Genomic DNA, 22,647 nt, shown 5'->3' with positions numbered 1-22,647 from the left:
GGAAAAAAATGACACAAAGCTGGAAGTAAAATTGAACCATGACAATTTAGTTTTATCCTCAGAAAAGATCTTAAAGAAACAATAGTAGGGGCACCTGGGTGGCTCAGTCGTTAGACGTCTGCCTTTGGCTCAGGTCATGGTCCCGGGGTCCTGGGATTGAGCCCCACATCGGCTCCCTGCTCCGCGGGAAGCCTCCTTCTCCCTCTCCCACTCCCCCTGCTTGTGTTCCCGCTCTCGCTATCTCTCTCTCTGTCAAATAAATAAATAAAATCTTTAAAAAAAAAAAAAAAAGAAACAATAGTAACTGAAGCTATTTATTATTCATTATTTCCATAAGCAAAAAGAAGACTAAATTTTTTTTTTAAAGATTTTATTTATTTATTTGACGGAGAGAGACACAGCGAGAGAGGGAATACAAGCAGGGGGAGTGGGAGAGGGAGAAGCAGGCTTCCCGCCGAGCAGGGAGCCCGATGTGGGGCTCGATCCCAGGACCTGGAATCATGACCTGAGCCGAAGGCAGACGCTTAACGACTGAGCCACCCAGGCGCCCCAAGACTAAATTTAACTGGAATTCATTTTCCTGACTGAGGATTCCCTCCACTCAGAAAAGTTCCACAGTCATTACTACACCCTAATCTGAAACATGTTTTTCCAAAACAACGTATTTTTTCAAGTTAGTGTCTCAGGCAAAAATGCATTGTTGCTGAGACCCAATTAAATATAGCTCCTTATTTGTGAACAGATGGATATGAAAGATTTCATAAAGAAATGTCAAATATTTTGTAGTCACAAAGTTTCTGCAACTGCAATTTTTTTTTTTTTAGATCCGATCAAGATGTAAATGCATAGAGAGAGACACTACTGTATTTCTGAACAGGCTACAAAACAAAGTAGCAGATATGCAGGATTGCCAGAGTTTTGATTAAACAATGACTTATTCTTTAGTAGAAGTATGTCTGCAGGAGTGCTGACAGTAATGACTCCATCTTTGGCCCTCCATTTAGTTTGGGCTCACTCCATGACCCCTCTTGGGGTCCCTTGAAGATTAACATACATACCTTAGAAACGTCTGCCAAGCCGAGGACAGGGGTTGGGGGAAAGGCTTGTTTGGCTCCTGGGAATCTGTTAGATACACCACAGCTGGTGCCACAAGATCTAATCAAAGCTTAGCTGTCTATCAGGTGCATGTGAAGCTTCTGATCTCACTATAGTACCCTTCTGCATGTCCCCTCACTCCATAAAATCTGGACTAAGGTCTGGACTTTGCAGAGAATAACTGTGCAGCTGCTGTGGATCATCCTCTGCCAGATCCACCCCCCATTCCTGCCTCACCCCCACCGTCAATAAGGTTCCCTGAATAAAACTCTGTAAATTGCATGGAGTCGCTTGCTTCATTTTCCAGTTTCAAAATTGCCTTCTTAGTTTGGGGGATATTTTACTGTTCCTCTCCTACCTTCTAACAATGCCCCATACAATATTTGGAACATACTTATTCTAAATATTGCATGAGACATAACTAAAAAAAGCATTCCTTGGCACAAGATAAAGCTCAAAAGAATTCAGGGTCTTGCTGCAAGAGGCCAGGAGTACTCTATGCTAATAAGTCTGGCCCCCATCCTATAGGCAGGAGAAACAACAATTTAAGCTACAATGTGGAGGACAGACTAGAAAGGTGACCAGTTTCAGGCAGGAGGGTAAGTTGAAAAGCCACTGGTTTAATAGTCCAGGTAATGGATGAAGAAGGTAAACCACTGGCAGGGACACCAGAAATTCTGTAGGTAGAGGTCATAGTTGGTAGGACTGTATGGATGACAAAAAAGTGAAGGGGGGGCAGGTGTTGTTTGGTGGGGAAGTAGCGTTGGCAGAGGACAAACAGTTGAACTAGAAGAATAGATAGGAGTTTGTATTAACTTACAGGGTTCGAAGCACCTGGGCATCCCAGTGAGAATGTCTGGTCTGGAAATTGCTTCAGGACAGGAATCAGGACTAGACACAAGGACACAGGAAGCACCCCCATGCAGGTAATGAAAGAAGTCAGCAAGTGCTTTCTGAATGAGTCTGAATTTTTAGCTGTGTTTTACCACAGGTGAGCAAACTCATGGGGTTAAAATCTTCAGAAATTCAACATCCAAAAAACAAATAATCCAATTAAAAACTCGGCAGAAGACATGAATAGACATTTCTCCAAGGAAGACATGGAAAGATGCTCATCACTTACCATCAGGGAAATACAAACTAAAACTACAACGAGATATCATCTCACATCTGTCAGAATGGCTAAAATCAACAACACAAGAAACACAGGTGTTGGCAAGGATGTGGAGAAAGGGGAATGCTCACGCACTCTTGGTGGGAACGAAGACTGGCACAGCCACTCTGGAAAACAGTGTGGAGGTTCCTCAAAAAGTTAAAAATAGAACTACCCTATGATCCAGCAATCACACTACTGGGTATTTACCCAAAGGATACAAAAACACTAATTCAAGGGGATACATGCACCCTCAACCCTATGTTTATAGCAGCATTATTTACAATAGCCAAATTATGGAAGCAGCCCAGCTGTCCATCAATAGATGAATGGATAAAGAAGAGGTGGTATGAGTATATGTATACATATATACATGTGTGTATATCATATATACATACATATATATACAATAGACTATTACTCAGCCATAAAAAAGAATGAAATCCTGCCTTATGCAGTGACATGGATGGAGCTAGAGAGTATTATGCTAGGTGAAATAAGTCAGTCAGAGAAAGACAAATACCATATGATTTCAATCTTATGGGGAATTTAAGAAAAAAAACAAATGAGCAAAGGGGGAAAAAAAAGAGAGAGACAGAAACCAAGAAACAGACTCCGAACTATAGAGAACAAACTGATGGTTACTAGAGGGTAGGCGGGTGGAGGTTGGGTTAAATAGGTGATGGGGATTAAAGAGTGCACTTGTCATGAAATGAGTGCCGGGTGATATATGGAATTGTTGAATCACTATATTGTACACGTGAAATTAATATAACACTGTATCTTAACTAACTGGAATTAAAATAAAAAATTTTAAAAATTTTTTTCAAAAATAAATAAATAATAGAGGCGCCTGGGTGGCTCAGTCAGTTAAGCATCTTGAGTTCTGCTCAGGTCATGATCTCAGGGTCCTGGGATCAAGCCCAGTGGCAGGCACCCCAGTCGGCTTGCCTCCCTCTGCCCCTCCCCCTGCTAGCACGTGTGCACTCTCTCTCTCAAATAAATAAGTAAATCTTTAAAAAATAAATACATAGGTAAAAAATAAATAATAAATTCTTCAGACACTGACAAAATGGGAGATCCCACACAAAGTGAATGTTTCAGAACTTTTTAGCGAGAAACAAAAGCTCTACCCATATTAAGTAGTACTGTAACAAATAGGGAATACTGGTTTAAATCTGTAAAAGCTATATTCATGGAGGTATGACACCACCTCACTTATTAGGCTGTTTTATTTATATAGGATTAAAGCTCTACAATATTCAGCTTTTTTCTTCCTTCCCTTCTCTCTTCTACTCAATCAACAAAACTAATTCCTGACATCTCCCTCTCCCCCCAACTATAATACATGCAAGTCGGTACCCCTTTCATCTCCACCAGCCCATCTTTTACCTTCAGTCTCTTCTCCCCCCACCCCAACCTTCCTCATACCCTCATATTCAAGGAGAATGCTAATGCCAGTAGGGCCTAAACTCCCATTCTATCATCCCCCCCACCCCAATCCCTCCCTTGTTTAGTCCCAGAGGCTCTCAGGCCCATCAAAGGGTGAGTATGTGGCACTGACTATTTCATCCAAAATAAAAGTAGCCAAACAACCCACTGCTCCATGTACTAAGACCTGCCTTATGTTCTGTGGGTGACTTAGTCATTTAGTTCTCAGTAAGAGGTGAATATTTTTAGGCAAAGAACCTCTATGTTACCCGACCCAATGGAATTTACCAAGGGGAATTTGCTCTGGTTAAATATTTGCTGCTCCAAGCTCCATCCCAGTTTTAGAAAAAGAAAACATAAATCACACACAGACTCTACACTGTGGGGTGAAGGCGACAGACCTGCTCAGGGTGTTGCCTCTTTTAAGTCTGGCTCTGGGCATCCAAGGACACTACTTCTATGCTGGTTCCGTAGGGACCTGTGGGCAAGAGGTTTCCTTTCAACCCTCAAGGCAGCCAAACTCAAAGCCATCAAATTATCAGTAAGAATAAACAAGGACTCAGTGGACTTCTAACCCTAACTCCACTACTAACCTGAGCAAATTCCACACTCTCTCTGAGCCTCAATTTCCCTACTTGTACAACAAAATACTATTGCCACCACCTTATGAAGTTGTCCCGGGAATTAAATTCGTCAATCCTTGAAAAGTGCTTGTCATGGCTCCTAATCCATAATGCCCATTAAGTAAACTTCCTGGGGTGCCTGGCTGGCTCAGTCTGGAGAGCATGCGACTCTCAGTCTTAGAGTTCAAGCCCCACACTGGGCATGGAACCTACTTAAAAACAAAACAAAACAACAAAATAAAAACAAAAACAAAAAACCACACACACAGTAAATTTCCTTAAATTCTAAGGTGCTATCTATTTTATAAAAAGAACTTTTGGGAGAGGGAATCAGCACATTACACGAATGACTGCCAGGTTCCTATGTTCTGATTTACACGTGGGGGGAATAAGCATCTTAGAATTTAGCAGATGTTCTATTTACTTTACCAAGGATTCATACTGTAATAGTCACCACTCAAAAGAAAATATATCTGAACTCCCAAATCAGGGAAGATATTTTCAAAATCAACACAAGTATTAAGCACAAAGAGATGAAAGCCAGAAGAAAATCCACATAATTTCCCTACACGGGAGAGATACTAGCTATGCTCCTCAAACAAACTTCTATCTCAGATGAATAAATATAAAGAAACCACAGGAGAGCCACAAAAAGGCCCACATACAGCTCTGGCTGGCCAGGGTCCCAGATGCTGCAAACCTAAAAGAACAGACTTTGGGAGGGTTCTTACAGAAACGGAGAGGAGGAAGATGAGAGTGGTGGTGCCCTTCCGATACGAAAGTGTTATTTGGGAGAGATAAGAAAATGGTATATTAGCAAAGCTAATGATTCTTACATTCCATCATATTTCTAGAAGGCTGCATGAATCCAAGGTGCCAAGAAAGCTCTGGGCACGTTGGCGTGAGTCATAGCTTGAAAACTAGAAGAACTGGATCTGCAAGTTCTATTTAATATCCCTTACTTGAACATGAATTTCAGAACCAGAGCCTCTTTCTGTCTGCCTCTCCTTTTTCTGGAATTCCACTTATCTTCAAACTTTCTAAGATGATTTGTTTTTCTCTGTGGAATAACTCCAGGTCCATGCCAGCCATGTCTGTCTGCTACCCACCGACGGACAGGAGCTGTGAAATGGGGAATGCTGAGGTCAGCTTCCATGCTTCCAGGGGACCACCTCTAGGCTCATTCCTTGACAGGTGATTATCTTTGAGGCCCTTTTTGGGATTGGGGGGGGTCTATTTAAAATCAGTACCAACAGGGCAGCTGGGTGGCTCAGTTGGTTAAGCGACTGCCTTCGGCTCAGGTCATGATCCTGGAGTCCCGGGATCGAGTCCCATATTGGGCTCCCTGTTCAGCAGGGGGTCTGCTTCTCCCTCTGCCCTCTTCCCTCTCATGCTCTCTGTCTCTCATTCTCTCTCTCTCAAATAAATAAATAAAATCTTTAAAAAATAAAAAATAAAAATAAATAAAAATAAAATCAGTACCAACAACCAATACCTGCTTCTCTTTTGTGCGGGTTTCTAAATATTAAGAGGCAAGTCTACATTTGTCATTATTAAAAGCCACAACAGGAACTAAACTTAAACAGTCTAGTTTTATCTGACCCTGTCACCTCTGAAATCAGGAACTCAATGCTCCCAACGGTAACTCTGCAGAATCTCAGAAGCATGAGACAGAGACGAGCATTAGTGCTCACAGCTCCTTCACCACAAGCATTTCATCAGGATCCAGCAGCCACAAATTTGATTAGACAGAAAACAACTCTGATCAAACTGTAAACAAAAAGCTTTCAATCCAAACAAGACAATTCCCAGAGGACTGACTAATTATGATGGAATGAAGGGATCTTCCATAAAAGGGGAACAAGGACTAACTAAAGTCAACCTCCATAAGAGAATTAGTTAACATCAAAGGTGGAAAATACAAACTTTAGTAAACGGAACCAGTAACCGGTCTTGAATGAGAAGTAAGTCAATCCCAGTGAAAACTTATATTAACTCCTCAATGAGGCAAAGCATTTGGGGAATTGTGGCCCAGGAATGGGTAGGTCCTGTTTGCTGATTTGGGGTAAGCCTACAACCAAAGGCAGAGGAACTCAGGTATAGGAATACTGGTTTCTAGCCTGACAGCTGATCCAACGGTGGACCAGTGCGGAACAGGGTCACAGAAGAGCAGTTTCAAAGTGGTGGGGCAATACTTCACTTAAAAAAAACTGCAGGCTCGCCTGGGGGGCTCAGTCGGTTAAGCATCTGCCTTCGGCTCAGGTCATGATCCCGGGGTCCTGGGATCGAGCCCCAGGTTGGGCTCCCTGCTCAGTACTGCCTGCCACTCCCCTTGCTTGTGCGTGCACGTGCTGTGTGTGTGTGTGTGTGTGTGTGTCAGATGAATAAATAACAATCTTTTAAAAAATTGCACTGGAGGTGCCTATATCAAGGGCAAGTGTGAGCAGGTGACTAAGCAAGGGTGCGGCACTCCAGGAAGAGAGCTGGGCTAGAGATTTGGTAGCCCAGCAGAAATGGCAGAGGAGGGGCGCCTGGGTGGCTCAGTTGGTTAAGCGACTGCCTTCAGCTCAGGTCATGATCCTGGAGTCCCTGGATCGAGGCCCGCATCGGGCTCCCTGCTCGGCAGGGAGTCTGCTTCTCCCTCTGACCCTCCTCCCTCTCATGCTCTCTGTCTCTCATTCTCTCTCTCTCAAATAAATAAATAAAATCTTAAAAAAAAAAAAAAGAAATGGCAGAGGAGGCATTCAAAGGCAGTAAGTAAACTCCCCTGGAGAGGAAGGCGGTGAAGGAGGGGAGGGGGACCGAGGTGGACACAGCCCAGAACCCTGGGGAATACAAATATTCAGGGGCTGGGAAGAAGGAAGAAACTGAAAAGGTATAGAACTGAAGAGGAGAATTGGAAGGAGAGGCTTTCAAGAAGCAGACAGTGGTCAGCAGGGTCAAATACCGCCAGTGCGATGAGGACTGAGAAGTAACATTGGGTTTGGCAGCCGACAGTCATTTGGGCCACTGAATGAGAATATTCTCTAGAGCCAGGGGGAACAGAAGCCAGAATGCAGATGGCTGAGGAGATAGCCAGGCTCTGTGTATGGGTCAGGAAGTGAACCCACTGGGTCTTTTACCCTTGTTTTCAAGAAACCCAATGGCAAACGCAGGGGTCCAAGGATCGTTCCTAAATTTTATTAATATGTGATTACTCAGCAATACATAATTATATGCCTGTTGCCAAGGAAAATGTAAATTACCATAAAGATAGAGAAAATATAAGGGGCTCCTGGGTGGCTCAGTCGGTTAAGCGGCTGATTCTTGATTTCGGCTCAGGTCATGGTCTCAGGATTGTGAGATGGAGACCTACTTCGGCTCCACGCTGGGCACGAGCCTGTTCAAGATTCTCTCCCTCCCTCTGCCCCCCTACCCTCCACCTCGCGCTCCAGGATGCGCAACTTCTCTCTTTCTTTTTCAAAAAAAATAAATAGATAGACAAATAAATAAATAAATAATAAAATAAAATACAGGGGAAATACAATCCTCTTGACCACTGTTCCTCCAACTTGATTGCTTCCCAGAGGTAATAAGCACTGTCACAGCTTTGCATGAACCCTCCTGGACACTTTGCTGTGCTGCTCTCCACTCACAGTGTCTTGCAGATTGTTGCATGTCCACACCAACCATAATTTCGTTTCTGTTACCCAAATGGCAGACGTTTAGGTTGTTTCTGATGTTTCATAATTATTTCATCAATAATTCACAAACAACACACACTGGAAATTTTCCCTATTGTGCATCTCTCTGTACACGTGTAAAACATCAAGGAGGACAGACACCAAGAAGGTAATCTGGGGGTCATAAAGTTAGTATGTTTGAAATTTTAGCAGATACTGCCAAGCTCTCCCCAGGGAGGGTTTTTGAGAACTCGAGCATTGGAGTAACAGGGAGAGTAGAAGAAAGGAAGGAAAAGTGTTAGAAGGGCTACGGACACAGCTTTCAGAGCCAGGAAATCCTCCACTGGCCCCCTCATGGTCAGCATTTCAATCCTCTTTCTTGGGGGGGGGGTCTCTGCCGAAAAACACTGCAAAGGGGGTAGGGTGGGGATGGGGCCCTCTGAGTCTAAGAAAAAAATCTACACCTAACCTCAGAGACAACTTAAAACTCACTACAGAGGACTTCACTTTGTATTACTGCCAAATAAGGTTACTGTCTGCCCTGCCCCTCCCATAGAACACAGGGTCTGAAGGAGTTTGTACCTGTCCTGAGAGAAACAAGGCCAGCGAAAAATCACTCGTGAACGCAGAGATGCTGGGCTTTCTCTAACAAGAGGACGAAACATCTCAACAGGCAAAACTTTATATTCGGATCACTTACCAGATGGAAGACATGTTTAGAGCCTAAGTGTGCCCCAAATCAGCTGTCTTTGTGACTGTGTGGACTTGGAATACAGTGACAATGTATTATGACAAATTCAACTGTGTGCTTGACTGTCTTCTATAAATAATTTTTTAGACCCAGTAAAACTAGAGTTTGCATGTGAAATCTTTTTTCCATACTATATGTTATGTCATACAATTAAGATATAGTACAGGGTTAGTCATGTGCTCACTCATTCACATCTATGTCCAAGTATTGTTCTAGATTAAGGGGATGCAAGCAGTGAAGAAAATGGGTTTAAAAAATCCATGCTGACAAGAAGCTAACTTTCTAGCGAAAGGCTTTACACACAGAACCATGTGTGTTCTACTTTACGGATATTTCAAGCATTTTCATGGTTAATTTTGGCTATTCATGATTTTTGCCTTAGGTGGGACATGAGAATCTAATATCCCCCAAAAGACTGGACTCTACCACACCTCTAACTTCAAGTTTCTGAGGCCCTAGTCCCTAATCCTCGTCCTGAGGACCAGGACATGGCAGACATTTATGTTTCTGGCCCAGCATCTTTCCCGTTTTACCATTTATTGGACTTGGAATGGGGAGTCCTCAGCAGCAGGGGAACCAAGGTACCCACACACTCATTTTCTCCCTCCCCACTTTTTCCTGATCACCAAAATGCTTCATTTGGCTACATAAGAAGAATACAAATTATTTTTATCTGTGAATAATTTACCATTTATTTCAAAAGGCCATGCAGACTAAGACAGATACAGTGTTAAATGTGTCACACCAAATTTATTGCTGCAATATTCTTGTCTCATCGACCTAGAGTGTGATTGACACATCCCAATTATCTACAACTTAAGCAAAGACTCTGGTGCCTTCAACATAACTTTTAAGCCACTGAAGTTCTCCCCCCAGGGAGGAGGGATTGACTGCATATGACATGCATAGGGCCACTGATGATCGAACACATGAATCAAACACTCAGCCTGTGGATCATATCCCGCTGCTTCTGTTTATGAAAATAAAGTTTTATTGGAACCTGGCCACACTCATTTGTTGGCACATTGTTTTGGTTGCTTTTGCCCTACAACGGCAGAGTCTGAGTAGTTGCTAGAGACAACACAGCCCCCAGACCAGAGAGTGTTCTACAGGAAAAGTTCACCAGCCTACATTACCAGGAACAACAGCTGGGGAGTAGTGTACAACTGACGAATATAAAAAAACATCTCAAAGGCAAATGACAAGTGGGGATAACTTACTCTATAGATCAAAAGCCACGGAGGAGCAGAGAGGTCCACTTGGACTGTCTTCTGAGTGTCCCAGGACCCTGCCCTGCCTTCTCACCTCCATGGAGACTCTTCCTCTCCTCTAGAGTGCTGCTGTCCCAAAATGGAACTTGTGCTTTAAATGAATCTAATTGTACATCTCCCCTATGCCATTTTTAGAGCCGCAAATTAAGTATTTTAATTTATGTGCAGGGTGGTGGAGGACAAGGGGGAGGACATGCCTGGGAGTCCCAGTGCTCCTCTTGCGGGCCAGAAGCCCTCAAAAGCTCTAACAGAAAAAAGTCCTCCCATCTGGTATGCAAACACACCCCGTACAACCAAAAATAAACCCCACTCTGATGAAAGCCGGCATTTGGAAAGATAATTTTAGACTTATTTTAAGACTGCAGAAACAGTCATCACTGAAATTTAAAAACCCCACCCCGAAAATGCCTGACCCCCTAGTGATTAAGCTCAAGGCTGCTTTAGAGGGCTACACACTCCATTCCCTCACAAACCTCCTCCCTCCCCTCAGCTCCCCCGTCTCCAGACAAGGACACAGAGAAAACATTCCTGAGTGCTAATGTGACCCCGAAAGTCAACAGAAATGATGGCTAAGCTGACAGCACTGTGTCCGAGTCACTAATGGAGTTCACACACTTGTAGCTGTTCAAACACGCCCACGTGCATATGTGCAGTCCGACATCAAGGGGCTCCTTCTGCGTACAATTACCAAACCATTCTCTTCTTCCCCTACCGGGGGTCTGGGTCTCTAAGGACAACTACTGGGTTACTACTTATATCCCCTGCACCTCGCCCAGGGCACTGACATAGGAAAGAACGAAAGACAGGAGGAAGGAAGGAATTGTTTGACTTAAAAGACTTCTTCAAGCACAAACTGGATTACAGTTTAACCAAGTAACATGATCACCCTTTTAAATTCTGAAGAGCATCAAGACTCAACTATTCACAATATTTATGTTTCCTGCTCCCAGCGTTTTGAGGCTACTGACTGTGTCGTGCCATTTGTCTGCTCCCCTGGGCCTGTTTTTATAATGATAGAACTGTTCATTTCCAACTGTAAGCTCTTGTCTGTCCTATTTATCTGCAGAGGAGGGCTCCTAGGTCCCGTCAGCAGAGTCATGGAGATGCTTTTGAAGATGACAGAAAAGGGGGTTCATTCTCCCCTTCCCACAGCCAGATCCATCCTGAAACAGAGATCCTCCTTAACACCTGATGCCCCCCAAAAGTTTCTAGGTAATGGATCCTCCAGTCCAAAGACAATGACTGTTGTTTCTTGTTCCCTGGCTCCTGGCAAGCTCATTATTCCTGGACAAGGATCAAACTTCTCTACCCTTGGTTCAGATTCAAGAAAAGACTCTCAGCAGGGTATCCATTAGTTCAAATCGCTGCTTGTAGTACAGAACTATTTCCCACCATCATTTTCCCAGAACTCACTTGTGAGCAGGAGGGTGAGGCCCAAGCAAGGGGAGGAGTGAGGGATGGGAGGGTTGCAGGGACTCTTTGTTTTCTCCCACATGGTGTTAGGTCTGGATGGAATTTAGACCAAAGCTAAGGTTGTTTGGAAACATGTGCCCCCAAAGTCACTCCCACTTGGAGGGGAGGGGACCCAGAGTATTAAGAGGCAGAACCTCACTGCCAGCCCCCCGCAGGAAAATTCTCAATAGGCCACAGTGAAAATATTCCCGTGGTGTCCTATCAAGGACTTGAGGTCTGAGGGCCCAAACCCACCTTTGACCTCAGAAACATACTCATTGATGCACTCAACACATACAAGGTACAACAGTACAATGAACTCAGCTGCTGTTCAGAAAGAGAACTTCTGGGCGCCTGGGTGGCTCAGGCGTTAAGCGTCTGCCTTCGGCTCAGGTCATGATCCCAGGGTCCTGGGATCGAGCCCCACATCGGGCTCCCTGCTCAGCGAGGAGTCTGCTTCTCCCTCTCCCACTCCCCCTGCTTGTGTTCCCTCTCTCACTGTGTCTCTGTCAAATAAATAAACAAAATCTTTAAAAAAAAAAAAAAGAAAGAAAGAGAACTTCTTCTACCCCACCTGGATTAAAAAAACAGAAACAAAAACTCCAGAATCAAAGAACTGATCAGGTCAGCAATATTTTTCTTTCTTTCTTTCTTTTTCTTTTTTTTTGCTAATTTGACACTGGTTCTAACACAAAAACATAATAAAATGCCAGCTAAGAATGGGGAGTTCTACTACTCTATAGAGCTTTAATGCTCCAGAATGACACCTGATACTAGGTCTTAGGTACACAGTTTTCTTAACATTCAGCTGGTAAACATCAAAATCAAAACAAGAGCCAGACTTTCCAGCTTCAGCATGAATGCCTGTCATCCTAGGCTGGGACAGAAAGTGGAATATTTTTCACTGCTGATATCTGTTTACTTTTAAAATATAATGACACCAAACACAACCCAAAGGCAGTTTGTGTTTTAGATGCAAAGCCGCCAAATATAAAGACTAGATTTGTGGTTGCTCCTATTTTCCACGTCAGACCAACCGTCATCCCTGGAGCCCAGCTTCTGGTCCTCACCACAGGAAAGCAGCAGGTGGGGAAGATAAGCTAAGAAAGCTGCCACAGGCCCGAGGCAGTGCTAGTTCCAGAAGGAATACTTCCGCACCGCTGGCTCCAGAAGAAAGATGAGCATTCGGGAGGAAGGCTAAGTTTGCTAAGGCCTTCCCTGTTACACTTCTACAAATACCCGAGGGACAACCAAACCCAGGGGGTGCAGTCAGGGACAGCACTGGCCAGGCAGCCAGGAGGCCAGCCCTCCTGGGGCTCTAGTCTCAGCTCCACCTGGGGTCACAGCCTTGGACAAGCCACAGCCCAGGGCCCCACCCTCTCACCTGTCAAATGAGGGGTCTCGTTAGAATTCTGACTTAAGATTCTCCCACTTTTAAAATTTCTAACCTTTGGGGCATCTAGCGGACTTGGGCCAGCTTGATCTTGATCATAGGGTGGTGGGTTCAAGCCCCACACTGGGTGTAGATACATAAAAATAACATTTTTGGGGATGCCTGGGTGGCTTAGTCGGTTAAGTGGCCGACTCTGGATTTTTGGCTCAGGTGATGATATCATGGGATCCAGACCCACGTTAGGCTCTGCGCTCAGCACGGAGTCTGCTTGTCCCTCTCCCTCTGCTCCCCCCACAACACTTTCTTTCTCTTGCGCTCTCTCTCTCAAATAAATGTTTAAAAAATAATAATCTTGGAAAAAAAAACCCAAAAATCCTTCTAACCTTCTATTTAAATCATACTCTAAAAGAGGTAATTATTTTCTCTGCATAACCCTTAACACCATATGGTATTTGCTGTCTCTTCACAGGGCAGAGCACATCATAACACAGTATCTGTTTTCCATTTCTTATCTGTTTAACTAGATACTTTAACTAGAAACTTTGTTTTACTTTTTTTTTTAATCCCCTGAGACTAGCACAGAGAAAGCTTTTCCCACAAACAATACTGACTCGAATGCCTTCACATTCCTCTTAATACTGCAGGTTAAAACTAAAAAGTAAGGTAGCTCATCTACCAAACTTCAGACCCTCAAACATAGTGGATCAAACCTCTGTCAATACTAGGAACCACCAAAGTGTTGTTAAATGTCAATGAACTGACTAATTGTTCAGGAAATAACAAAACTGGAATGTGACATCAAGGAGCCTGGTGGGGGTAAATCAAAACTGACTGGAATGCACAGTGGAAACCCAATCAATACTTTTATGACCTGTCTGGGGAAAGTGTGTGGTCAAGCACTGGATCTAGAAAAAAAGAGAGGGAAGGCATTTGACAGGGTACCAAGCACTGTCCCGAGGAAAGCATGCCCTGGGGCACCTGGGTGGCTCAGTCAGTTGGGCATCTGCCTTCGGCTCAGGTTATGATCCCAGGGCCCAGGGATCAAGCCCCGCATCGGGCTCCCTGCTCAGGGAGGAGTCTGCTTCTCCCTCTGCCTGCCACTCCTGCTCTCTGGCTTTCTCTCTCTAGAGCTCTCTCTCTCTCAAATAAATAAAATATTTAAGAAAGAAAAGAAAAGAAAGGAAAAGAAAAGCATGCCCTGATTAGCAGATATACGTACTGAAATAACCAAAGCTAGAAATGAATGAGCTGCCCCAGGGAAAGGAGAAGGGAAGGGAATGAGAAGGGTCAGAGGGCAATGTTTCAGGTTCAGGCAAGGCGGGGATGACCACTTTGTTCTGGGTGATGGGGATACTACAAGATTTGGGTGGCTGGCTACAAAAATTCTTTAACTATTTCACTTTCATCTACTTCCACATAATCTTATACTAATGCTGGCAATATACATGAATTTCCCTCCACCATATCTCCTTCTCCTTTCTCCTCCTGAGAAAGACAATAATGAACAGTGAAAATGACTGAGAAATACACATTAAAAAATGTACATATCACACCTCTAGGGAATGTGTTGGGAGAGATGGGATTTTTTTTAATAAATAGAGAAAAATTCTTTAAGCCTATCTTGTTACCTTTGTTCAAAGGGTCTAAATCCACAGTTAGCAGCCTTAACATCCATCTCCTTTCCCGCTCCCTGGCAAATTTTGGACTTCACAATAAACGTAGAAATTGTGATTGATTACAGTATGTACTGAAGATTTTTAAAGTGGGGGTGGTAGGGCGCCGGGGTGGCTCAGTCAGTTGAGCGTTTGACTCTTGATTTCAGCTCCGGTCATGATCTCAGGGTCCTGAGACTGAGTGCCTCCCCCACCCACTTCCCTGTCGGGAGCTCGGCAGGGAGTCTGCTCAAAACTCTCTCCCTCCCTCTCCCTCTGACCCTCCCCAGCCCCCTCAAAATAAATAAATCTTTAAATAAATAAATAAAAGTGGGGGTGGGGTGGGGGGTGATGAATGTTACTTGAGGAAGGAGAGGCCTGGTTTAGATCCAATTCAGTGTCCTACCTCCACCCCACATTAGTCCTAAAACTGAGTGGTCCATTGTGATCAAGACAATTTCAATTTCTAAATAGTTACTTGGATAAAAATGCCTGATTCCAGTGAGCAAGAGGGTAGACTACTTACAGCAGAGAAGGGCTTCTTGGATCTCAGCCTCGGGCTATGGGCATAGATTTGCACAGACCACTCTAGCACATTCCACTCAGCAACTTCCCCAGAGCTCAGGGTAGATGGGGTAAGAGAAGCTTCGCGTCCATTTTCATATTGATAGCTTTGTCAGACGTTTGTGAACTCAAAGAGCTTAAGCTACTTCAGGAGTGGCAAATCCGCATGCCTTTCTTCAGGGGCAAGAAGTAATGCGTGAGACACAGTGGAAGTAAACTGTGGTGGGGCCTCTGAGGAGCCCCGGCATGCTCACCCCTCCTAAAGGAGCCAAGTTTACATTTTAAACTAATGATAATAAAAACCACTGTCCAAACAAGAGCCTGTAGGCCAATGCACGAGTCCTGGGCTCACCTGCAATCTCTGGGTGTGGCACCGGCTGACGCCTGGAGGCAGGCATTCCAACGTCAGGCTGGCTGACTTGCAGCAAGTCCCAGGAGAGAATGGAATGTAAGGACTGCTTTTAGGACACTGAAGAGGGGGCGCCTGGGTGGCTCAGTCGGTTAAGGGTCTGTGTTCCGCTCAGGTCATGACCCCAGGATCCTGGGATCCAGCCCCATGTTGGGCTTCCTGCTCAGTGGGGAATCTGCTTCTCCCTCTCCCTCTGCCCCCTCCCCCCAGTTTGCTGCTCTCTCTATCTCAAACGAATAGATAAAATCTTAAAAAAAAAAACAAAACACTGCAGCCGGGAGTCCTGCTCCAGTCCACATCCTATAGACCTTGCCCACGGGTCCTTAAAAATCCACTCTGCCCTGCAGCGTTATATCACCCTGTGCTGAAATTAACCACAAAGCTCTTTTCATCCAGGGCAAGAACCACCAATGCAAAAACTAAGGTTTTTGCATTCTCACTTAAAGGAAAATGGACCTAAACCCACGAGAAAAGACTGTATAAGGTAAAACATGTTTCCAAAAGAGACCAAATAAGATTACAAACAAAGCGGAATGTCTTCTAAAGCAAATGAACTGGCACACCTGGCTGACTCAGTAGGAAGAGGATGTGCTCTTGATCTCAGGGTCATGAGTTTGAGCCCCATGTTGGGCACAGAGTTTACTTTAATTAATTAATTAACAAATAAAAAATGAAAGAACAAAAAAAGGTTGCTATCAAAAACAAAGATCTTAATAGCCTCTCCTCTCAATACAAGGAATAGTTCTTCAAAATTTAAGCTTGGGGCACCTCGGTGGCGCAGCCGGTTAAGCATCTGACTGCAGCTCGGGTCATGATCCCAGGGTCCTGGGACTGAGCCCAGGGTTCCCTGCTCAGTGGGGAGCCTGCTTCTTCCTCCGCCTGTCACTCCCCCTGCTTGTGCGCCCTCTCTGTCAAATAAATAAATAAAATCTTTGAAAAAACTTTAAGTTTAAAGCAAACATATAACAACACAAAACCCAGTACTCTACAACGTGGAACACGTGTTTGGGTTCCGAAGAAAATAAAATGCAAAGACTGAGCCAGTTCAGGCACTAACCTACCACCCATCTCAATGAATGAGAGCAGCCTGGGGACAACGTGGGACGCGAGTGAAGAAAATGGATCTAAGACAGTTCAGGTTAGGCCCATTTAATGCTCTTCCTACGCTGGCCTGGCACCTGACCTCACAGGGAGGAAGGCCTGAGGGCCACATAAATCACCTGGCCTGCCCTCTCCAAGGCAGGTTGGGTTTTAGAGGCCCCTCCTCCACAGGAAACAAGGAGAACCTTCCGCTTTCTCCTCCCTCTTAAAAAGCCAGGCAGATTCCAAGGGGACCAAAACCTCAAAGTGTCATCATTTGCTTCCAAGTATAGAAGTTACATCTTGACTTAGTGGTGCAGGTCAGGAGGCTTAAGTCTCTCGTCCTACATTCTGAAATGGATTTTTAATCCCCCTAGCATCAAATATCTCAAGACTGATGAGGGAGCAGAAGGCAAGCTGAGGACAAAGCACAAGCGGACACCCCATAAACCAGCCCCCTCCCCCCTGGTGGGATGGTGTGACATTCCTCAGTCACTCCAGGCTGCCCTAAAGCTAAGAGAAGGGAAAAACAAACAGTTGACTGGCCGAGATCACAGTCCTGCAGGACAGGAGTCTCCATCAGTTTACAAATGTCTTAGTGATTTACAAGGAAAAAGCATTCTAACCAATAGCCTAACTTTCAGAAACCCACAGACTCAATTTCCTGGAGCCCTAACAGCACCCTCTCCCCCACAGTGATGTGGGAAACAAAGGTAGAAGGGAATATAAATAAAATAAAATTTCCATATAAGCTGCAGCCCACTGACAAATACTTGAGGCAGGCAGAGTATAATGTTCCTCCAGGACACTCCCAACTGTCTGAACACCTTACTAGGAAGAAAAACAACACCTTAACTTGACACTAGCCAGGCCTCCGGCATCCCGAGAGTCTTCTTTAGCATATGAAAGTCCTTTTGGAGACCTCCCTTTGTCCTTACCTCCCCCCACTCCCAAGTATATAATCAGCCACCCCTCACAACCCCAGGGCAGCAGCTCTTTCTGCCCACGGGTCCTGTCCCCGTGCTTTAATAAAATCACCTTTTTGCACCAAAGATGTCTCAAGAATTCTTTCTTGGCCTTCAGCTCAGGACCTCACCAACATTCCAAAACCACATCTAAACTCTACCTGCTTGGGGAGCCTGGGTGGCTCAGTAGGTTACGCCTTCAACTCTTGACGGGCTGAGGTCATGACCTTGGGGTCATGAGATCGAGCCCAGCATTAGGCTCTGCGCTCAGCGGGGAGTCTGCTGGGGATTTTTTTCTCTCCCTCTCCTCTCTCTCTCAAATAAATAAATCAATCTTATTTTTTTTAAAGATTTTATTTATTTATTTATTTGACAGAGAAAGACACAGCGAAAGAGGGAACACAAGCAGGGGGACTGCGAGGGAGAAGCAGACTTCCCGCCGAGCAAGGAGCCCGAATGCGGGTCTCGATCCCAGGACTCTGGGATCATGACCTGAGCCAAAGGCAGACGCTCAATGACTGAGCCGCCCAGGCACCCCAATAAATAAATCTTAAAAAAAAAAAAAAAAGACTATACCTGCTTGAATTACAGGATTAATGACATGAATGACCTTTAGTATAACGGCTCCTACATTTTAGGAGGGGAAACCTGCCCCAGGAGAACTCAGAAATCACGCCCTGCATCACCAGCACTTGGTAGAGTTTGCTCTGAGCCAAAGTTCTCATGGGAAAGAAGAGTTTCCCTAGTGAAAGGAGGGAGGATGAAGTGTGGCTGGGCAGCTCCTTGCAGCTCCCTCCTGCTCAAATTTAAACTTGGGCCACATTTTGAAACCAAGGCCAAAAAAGAAAAGAAAAGAAAAAAAAAAAAACACCAACTAAAAAGGAGGGCTGCCCTCGTGTTCTGAACCCACGCACCAAAGGCCCGTGTGGCTCTGGACAGAGCCCCGTCCTCTGCAGACAAAGGTGAGAATGCTGGGTAGGAAGCCATGACACACTCCCATCCGGGCAGTTACAAGCAAAGCATACATGCTCTCTCCTTTTCCCAGGGCATCCTCAAACACTTCCACAGTCCCAACAAAGCGGGGGCGAGGACTGCCGCAGAAGCCCAGTGGGTGTCCCCACAAGGGGACCTTTCAACACCCGCCCTCAAGCACTGCCTGAGGATGAGGTCAGCCTCCATTCTACAGGCTGCAAACAAGCTGACTTTGTGACCAGTGGGCCTGCCCTCTATGAGGCCCTAAAAATGGAAAAGGATTGGTTTTCCCCACAGAGACCTCATTCCCTATGCAGAAAGGCCAGCCAAACCATTTTTAAATACGTACATTCAGGAGACAGGCATAGAAACACTCACAAGAGCCAATGTGAGGAGTCAGGGTTGCCCCTACCCCCCCATCCTGCCTGACCCCAAATCACACTGTACACACACACACCCCTGCTGGGCTCACCTCCCTAAATATCTGTCTGTTTCTATGAGGACACGTTCCTACTCAAGAATCGATAATGGCTTCCAACTGGCCACCAAACCACGGTCAAAGGCCTAACCTTGGCACTAAAATCCCTGCAAGGCCGTTTTACCTACCCATGTCTCATCTCTTTGCCCTCCTGTCCACCTACAGAGCCTAGGCGTGAAGAACACATTCAGCCTGGGTTCAAATCCCAACTGTACCACTTAGGGCTGGAGCCCTCGGGCAAGGTACTGAAATGATTCAATGCCTCAGCACCTACTGCTCAGCTGAGTGCAGTAGTGAGGAACCAAGAGGATTCAGGTAAAATGCTCAGAATAAAACCTGGCACCTGGTATCACCCAATACATATTAGCAATTAAAACAGTCATTATTATCATCCAAGTCACTTCCATGAAGCCTCCCTTAGTGATACCACTCAGCACTCAACATCTTCTGTTTCTTAAACGTTCTACAAAGACTTGGAAATCATAGACACTGGCTGAAGTCGTAAAGGAGTGTTTCATGGGGGCAGGTTACTTGGATGGCCATCAAATGTTAAAATTATTTTTATTATTAAAGTCATATCCTAAAATGTATACCTGTGGCTCCCAAAGGAACCCCGCCCTCGAGTAACCATGTTTCAGATGGGTTCACCACTATATGTTTGTAGAGTCTCGGGTTTTGTTTCTTGGATCCGAAGCTTAATTCTACGGAGACTGAAAATTTCTGAAGGGCCGGAATTGCAGCAGAGACATCTGATACCCGCTCAGAATTCCTGCCACAACCACAGTGGACCCTCAAACCAACGCCTGCTACATTTAGATAGAGAACATGAAGTTACCTGAAAAACAAAGGTGATAAATGGGAGATCAAATGCCCTTTCAGTATTTCTCCTCTCAAACTTCCTGCATACAAACATACAAGATCCAACCACAGTATGACGAAGAGAATTGGTGCTAACTACCGCCAACGGAGAGCGAAGCCTGGTGTGGCCTACTGAGGCAGCCTTAGCTCTGGGTCTCCCTGCCCTCAAGTGTCCAAAGCACTTCATGCCTCCCCTCATACGGCACTTATTAATTTCTACCTTGTTTATGCCTCAGAACACTTCACACCCTGTCTTCCGCAGGAGAAGCTCCATCTCTCCCAAGTGTGAATGCCCCAGAGCCCCCGCTGCAGTGCCTTACTGAGGAGAGAGCCAACGTTTAAAGCAGTCAGCGGAGAATCCCAATTTCACAAGCTTCCACAGTGGCTCCACTCTATTCCAGGCCGTACAGCCTCAGTGATCGAAGCATTACCCAACAGAACTCTTCAAAGGACCCAATGCGTAAGAATGTATCAAGTGCTTTTAAGGAAATGGTTGTTTTGAAGCACTTGAGAGTATATTTAAGACAGTCTGTACTATCAGCCTAAGGTTGGGGAGAACGGACTCTTGCTCGGGAGTTGCTCCTGGTGATGGCATCTCCAGCATGGAGGGGGACCACTGGAGCGCTAGCCCTGGCCTCCTCCCCATCCTCATTCTGCTGGGCCCCAGGAAAACAGGCTTGGATAGCCAGGCTTTCCTCGGACCAGAGCTGCAACACGCTTGCTGCTCTTCCTAGTAAACTGTGTACCTCTGTAGGCGAAGTCTGGTCCAGCCCAGTGAGACTGGTAATGGGTGGGGTCCCCCCGTGAAAAAGCCTAACTCGTTTTGGGGTTCAGTAGTAGGAAGCCCCCTTCAATTGCAGATCCAAGCCACACTGTCTCACATCAGCTTTACGAGGGATTAAGGTGATGTCTGGCATCTATCTGCTGACCCTGTAGTCTCTTTTTGTCAATTTGTTTAGAACCTAGGAAGAGAAATGTTATTTATTGGGCTCCCTCAAAACCCCCAACATGCCCCCTGTCATCTGGCTGATTAAAAGGCCTTCCATGGGGAAAGTCCACGAAAAGGGCCTACGTGTCTTCATCAGCATCACATCACCAGGCCCGCCGCAGCATGATACACTGCCCAAGAAATGGCCAGAAATCCATCCCGCACCCTTGGAGACACCCAACCCACAAACGATACATCAGCAAAGTAAAAATCGCCCTACGGCCCACTCCTCATTATCTGTGGGATTTCCTAAGCTTTATCATGCTTCCCACGTAGGCCAAGTTGAGTTTGCAAAAGCTGCTACTTGAGACCCTGGCGGCCATCCTGACGACAAGGGAAAAGTACGAAGTCGACAAGGAAAGATCGTCCATCCGAGGGGGGACAGCTATAAACACGGCTACGGCAAGACACACGACCACACCCGAAGCGTCGGATCGTACCTGTACTACGGCTAAAGCGCAAGCCGCTGAGGGGCTCCCCCGCTTGGCAGGAAAGCGCCGAGAAGGTTTCCGGAAGGTTCAGAGAACACGAGTAGCCCCCAAACCACACCAGGGTGGCTGGGCCCCATCGTCCGCATTGAAAGCTTCCCACACGCCCTCCTCAACCGTGGGAAACGGGAAGGGCTGGACGGAGGCCGACTTACACGCTCTTTCATCTCGTTAGCCACGGTCCTGGACATCATGACGCAGCAGAGCAGGACGACGAGGATGAAGTAGAGCGCGTACATGAAGCGCGTGCTCCGGGACTGTCGGATCCTGGGGCAGCAGCCGCAGCACAGGGAGCAGCCGGCAGAGCCGCAGCAGCAGGCCAGCTAGGGAGCGGACACAGAACAGCCTCTCAGAGCCACGCCCACAGACCCCCGGACGCCAGCCCCCGGCAGGTCCGCCCTCCAGGCCGCCGCCGCCCGGGGCCAGTCTGCCCACGGGAGCGCGGTGGTCTGATGGTGTCTTTGGTGGAAGGCAGGCATGTGGCTCGGGAGATGCCCGGCCATTACACTCAACACTCACGGTTCCCCTGAAGCCCTGTCGTCAGTGCTCCGAGGGAAAACGAAGATTTCGGAGATCAGCTAAGGGGTAAGAGAAGAAGCCAAGAATGAGAAAAGGGACAAAGTGGGGTGGGAAGAACGTGGGAAAAAAAAACAAGAAGCTGGGCCCAAGAAAGGGACTTGGCAAAAACCTGTGAGGCAAAGAGTGAACTGTATAAACTCCCCGGGACGGCTGGATGGGAAAGGCTACGTGGGCGGGTAGGCAGCCTCCTTCGCAGGCAGTAAGGGGAGTGCGCAACTTGAAGCTCCGAAGGCACAGGTGCCCCTTACACAGCTCCGTGCCCCTAACGGTAAGCTGTTAGGCTAACGAGCAGGCCCGGGCGCCGAGGAGCACAGAGATCCTGCTGTACCGCTAGCAACACGCCCCTTTTAGGTGGGGAAACGGATTTTCCCCCCCACCTCTGATGGGGCTTCATTGGTCAATGCAACTAGACATAATCTGGGAATATTAAATAAAACAGGGATTAAATTTTCAAGTTTGAGATTGGTGTTTTTTTTCTTTTTAAAGACTCTTTTTTTAGACCACTCTGAGGTTTACAATAAAATTGAGAAGACACAGAGATTTGCCATATACCCCTCCTCCCACACATGCAAAGCCTCCCCCATTAGCAATACCACTCACCAAAATGGTACGTTTTTCACCAAGGATAAACCTACGCTTGCATTTCATCATCATCACCCAAAGTCTACAGGTTACCTAAGGGTTCACTCTTGGTGTATGTTCAGTGGGTTTGGATAAATGTATAATGACTCATACCCATCATTATAACATCATACACAGTATTTTCACTGTCCTAAAAAGAAA

General features: G+C 45.9%; 1 protein-coding gene across 3 annotated transcripts in view; it reads right to left on the bottom strand.

Annotated features, from left to right (window-relative positions):
• SERINC5 (serine incorporator 5) overlaps window positions 1-22,647 on the bottom strand; it is a 99,039-nt gene that overhangs the window by 33,420 nt on the left and 42,972 nt on the right. The window contains exons 2-3 of one of the 3 annotated variants that reach the window (XM_078067132.1): window positions 21,805-21,863; window positions 21,441-21,608 (exon numbers count right to left, since the gene is read on the bottom strand). The exons of 1 other annotated variant lie outside the window; for it this stretch is intronic. In XM_078067132.1, the coding sequence (XP_077923258.1) occupies window positions 21,441-21,524 (84 nt within the window). In that variant the 5' untranslated portion in view covers window positions 21,525-21,608; window positions 21,805-21,863. The remainder of the gene's footprint in view (window positions 1-21,440; window positions 21,609-21,804; window positions 21,864-22,647) is intronic. One more of the 3 variants, XM_078067131.1, reaches the window with a different exon arrangement.

This window comes from Halichoerus grypus, chromosome 2, assembly GCF_964656455.1.
Source record: "Halichoerus grypus chromosome 2, mHalGry1.hap1.1, whole genome shotgun sequence".
NCBI classification, from domain to species: domain Eukaryota; kingdom Metazoa; phylum Chordata; class Mammalia; order Carnivora; family Phocidae; genus Halichoerus; species Halichoerus grypus.
Note: the sequence above shows the minus strand (reverse complement) of the source record. Positions and strands in the feature narration are given on the sequence as shown.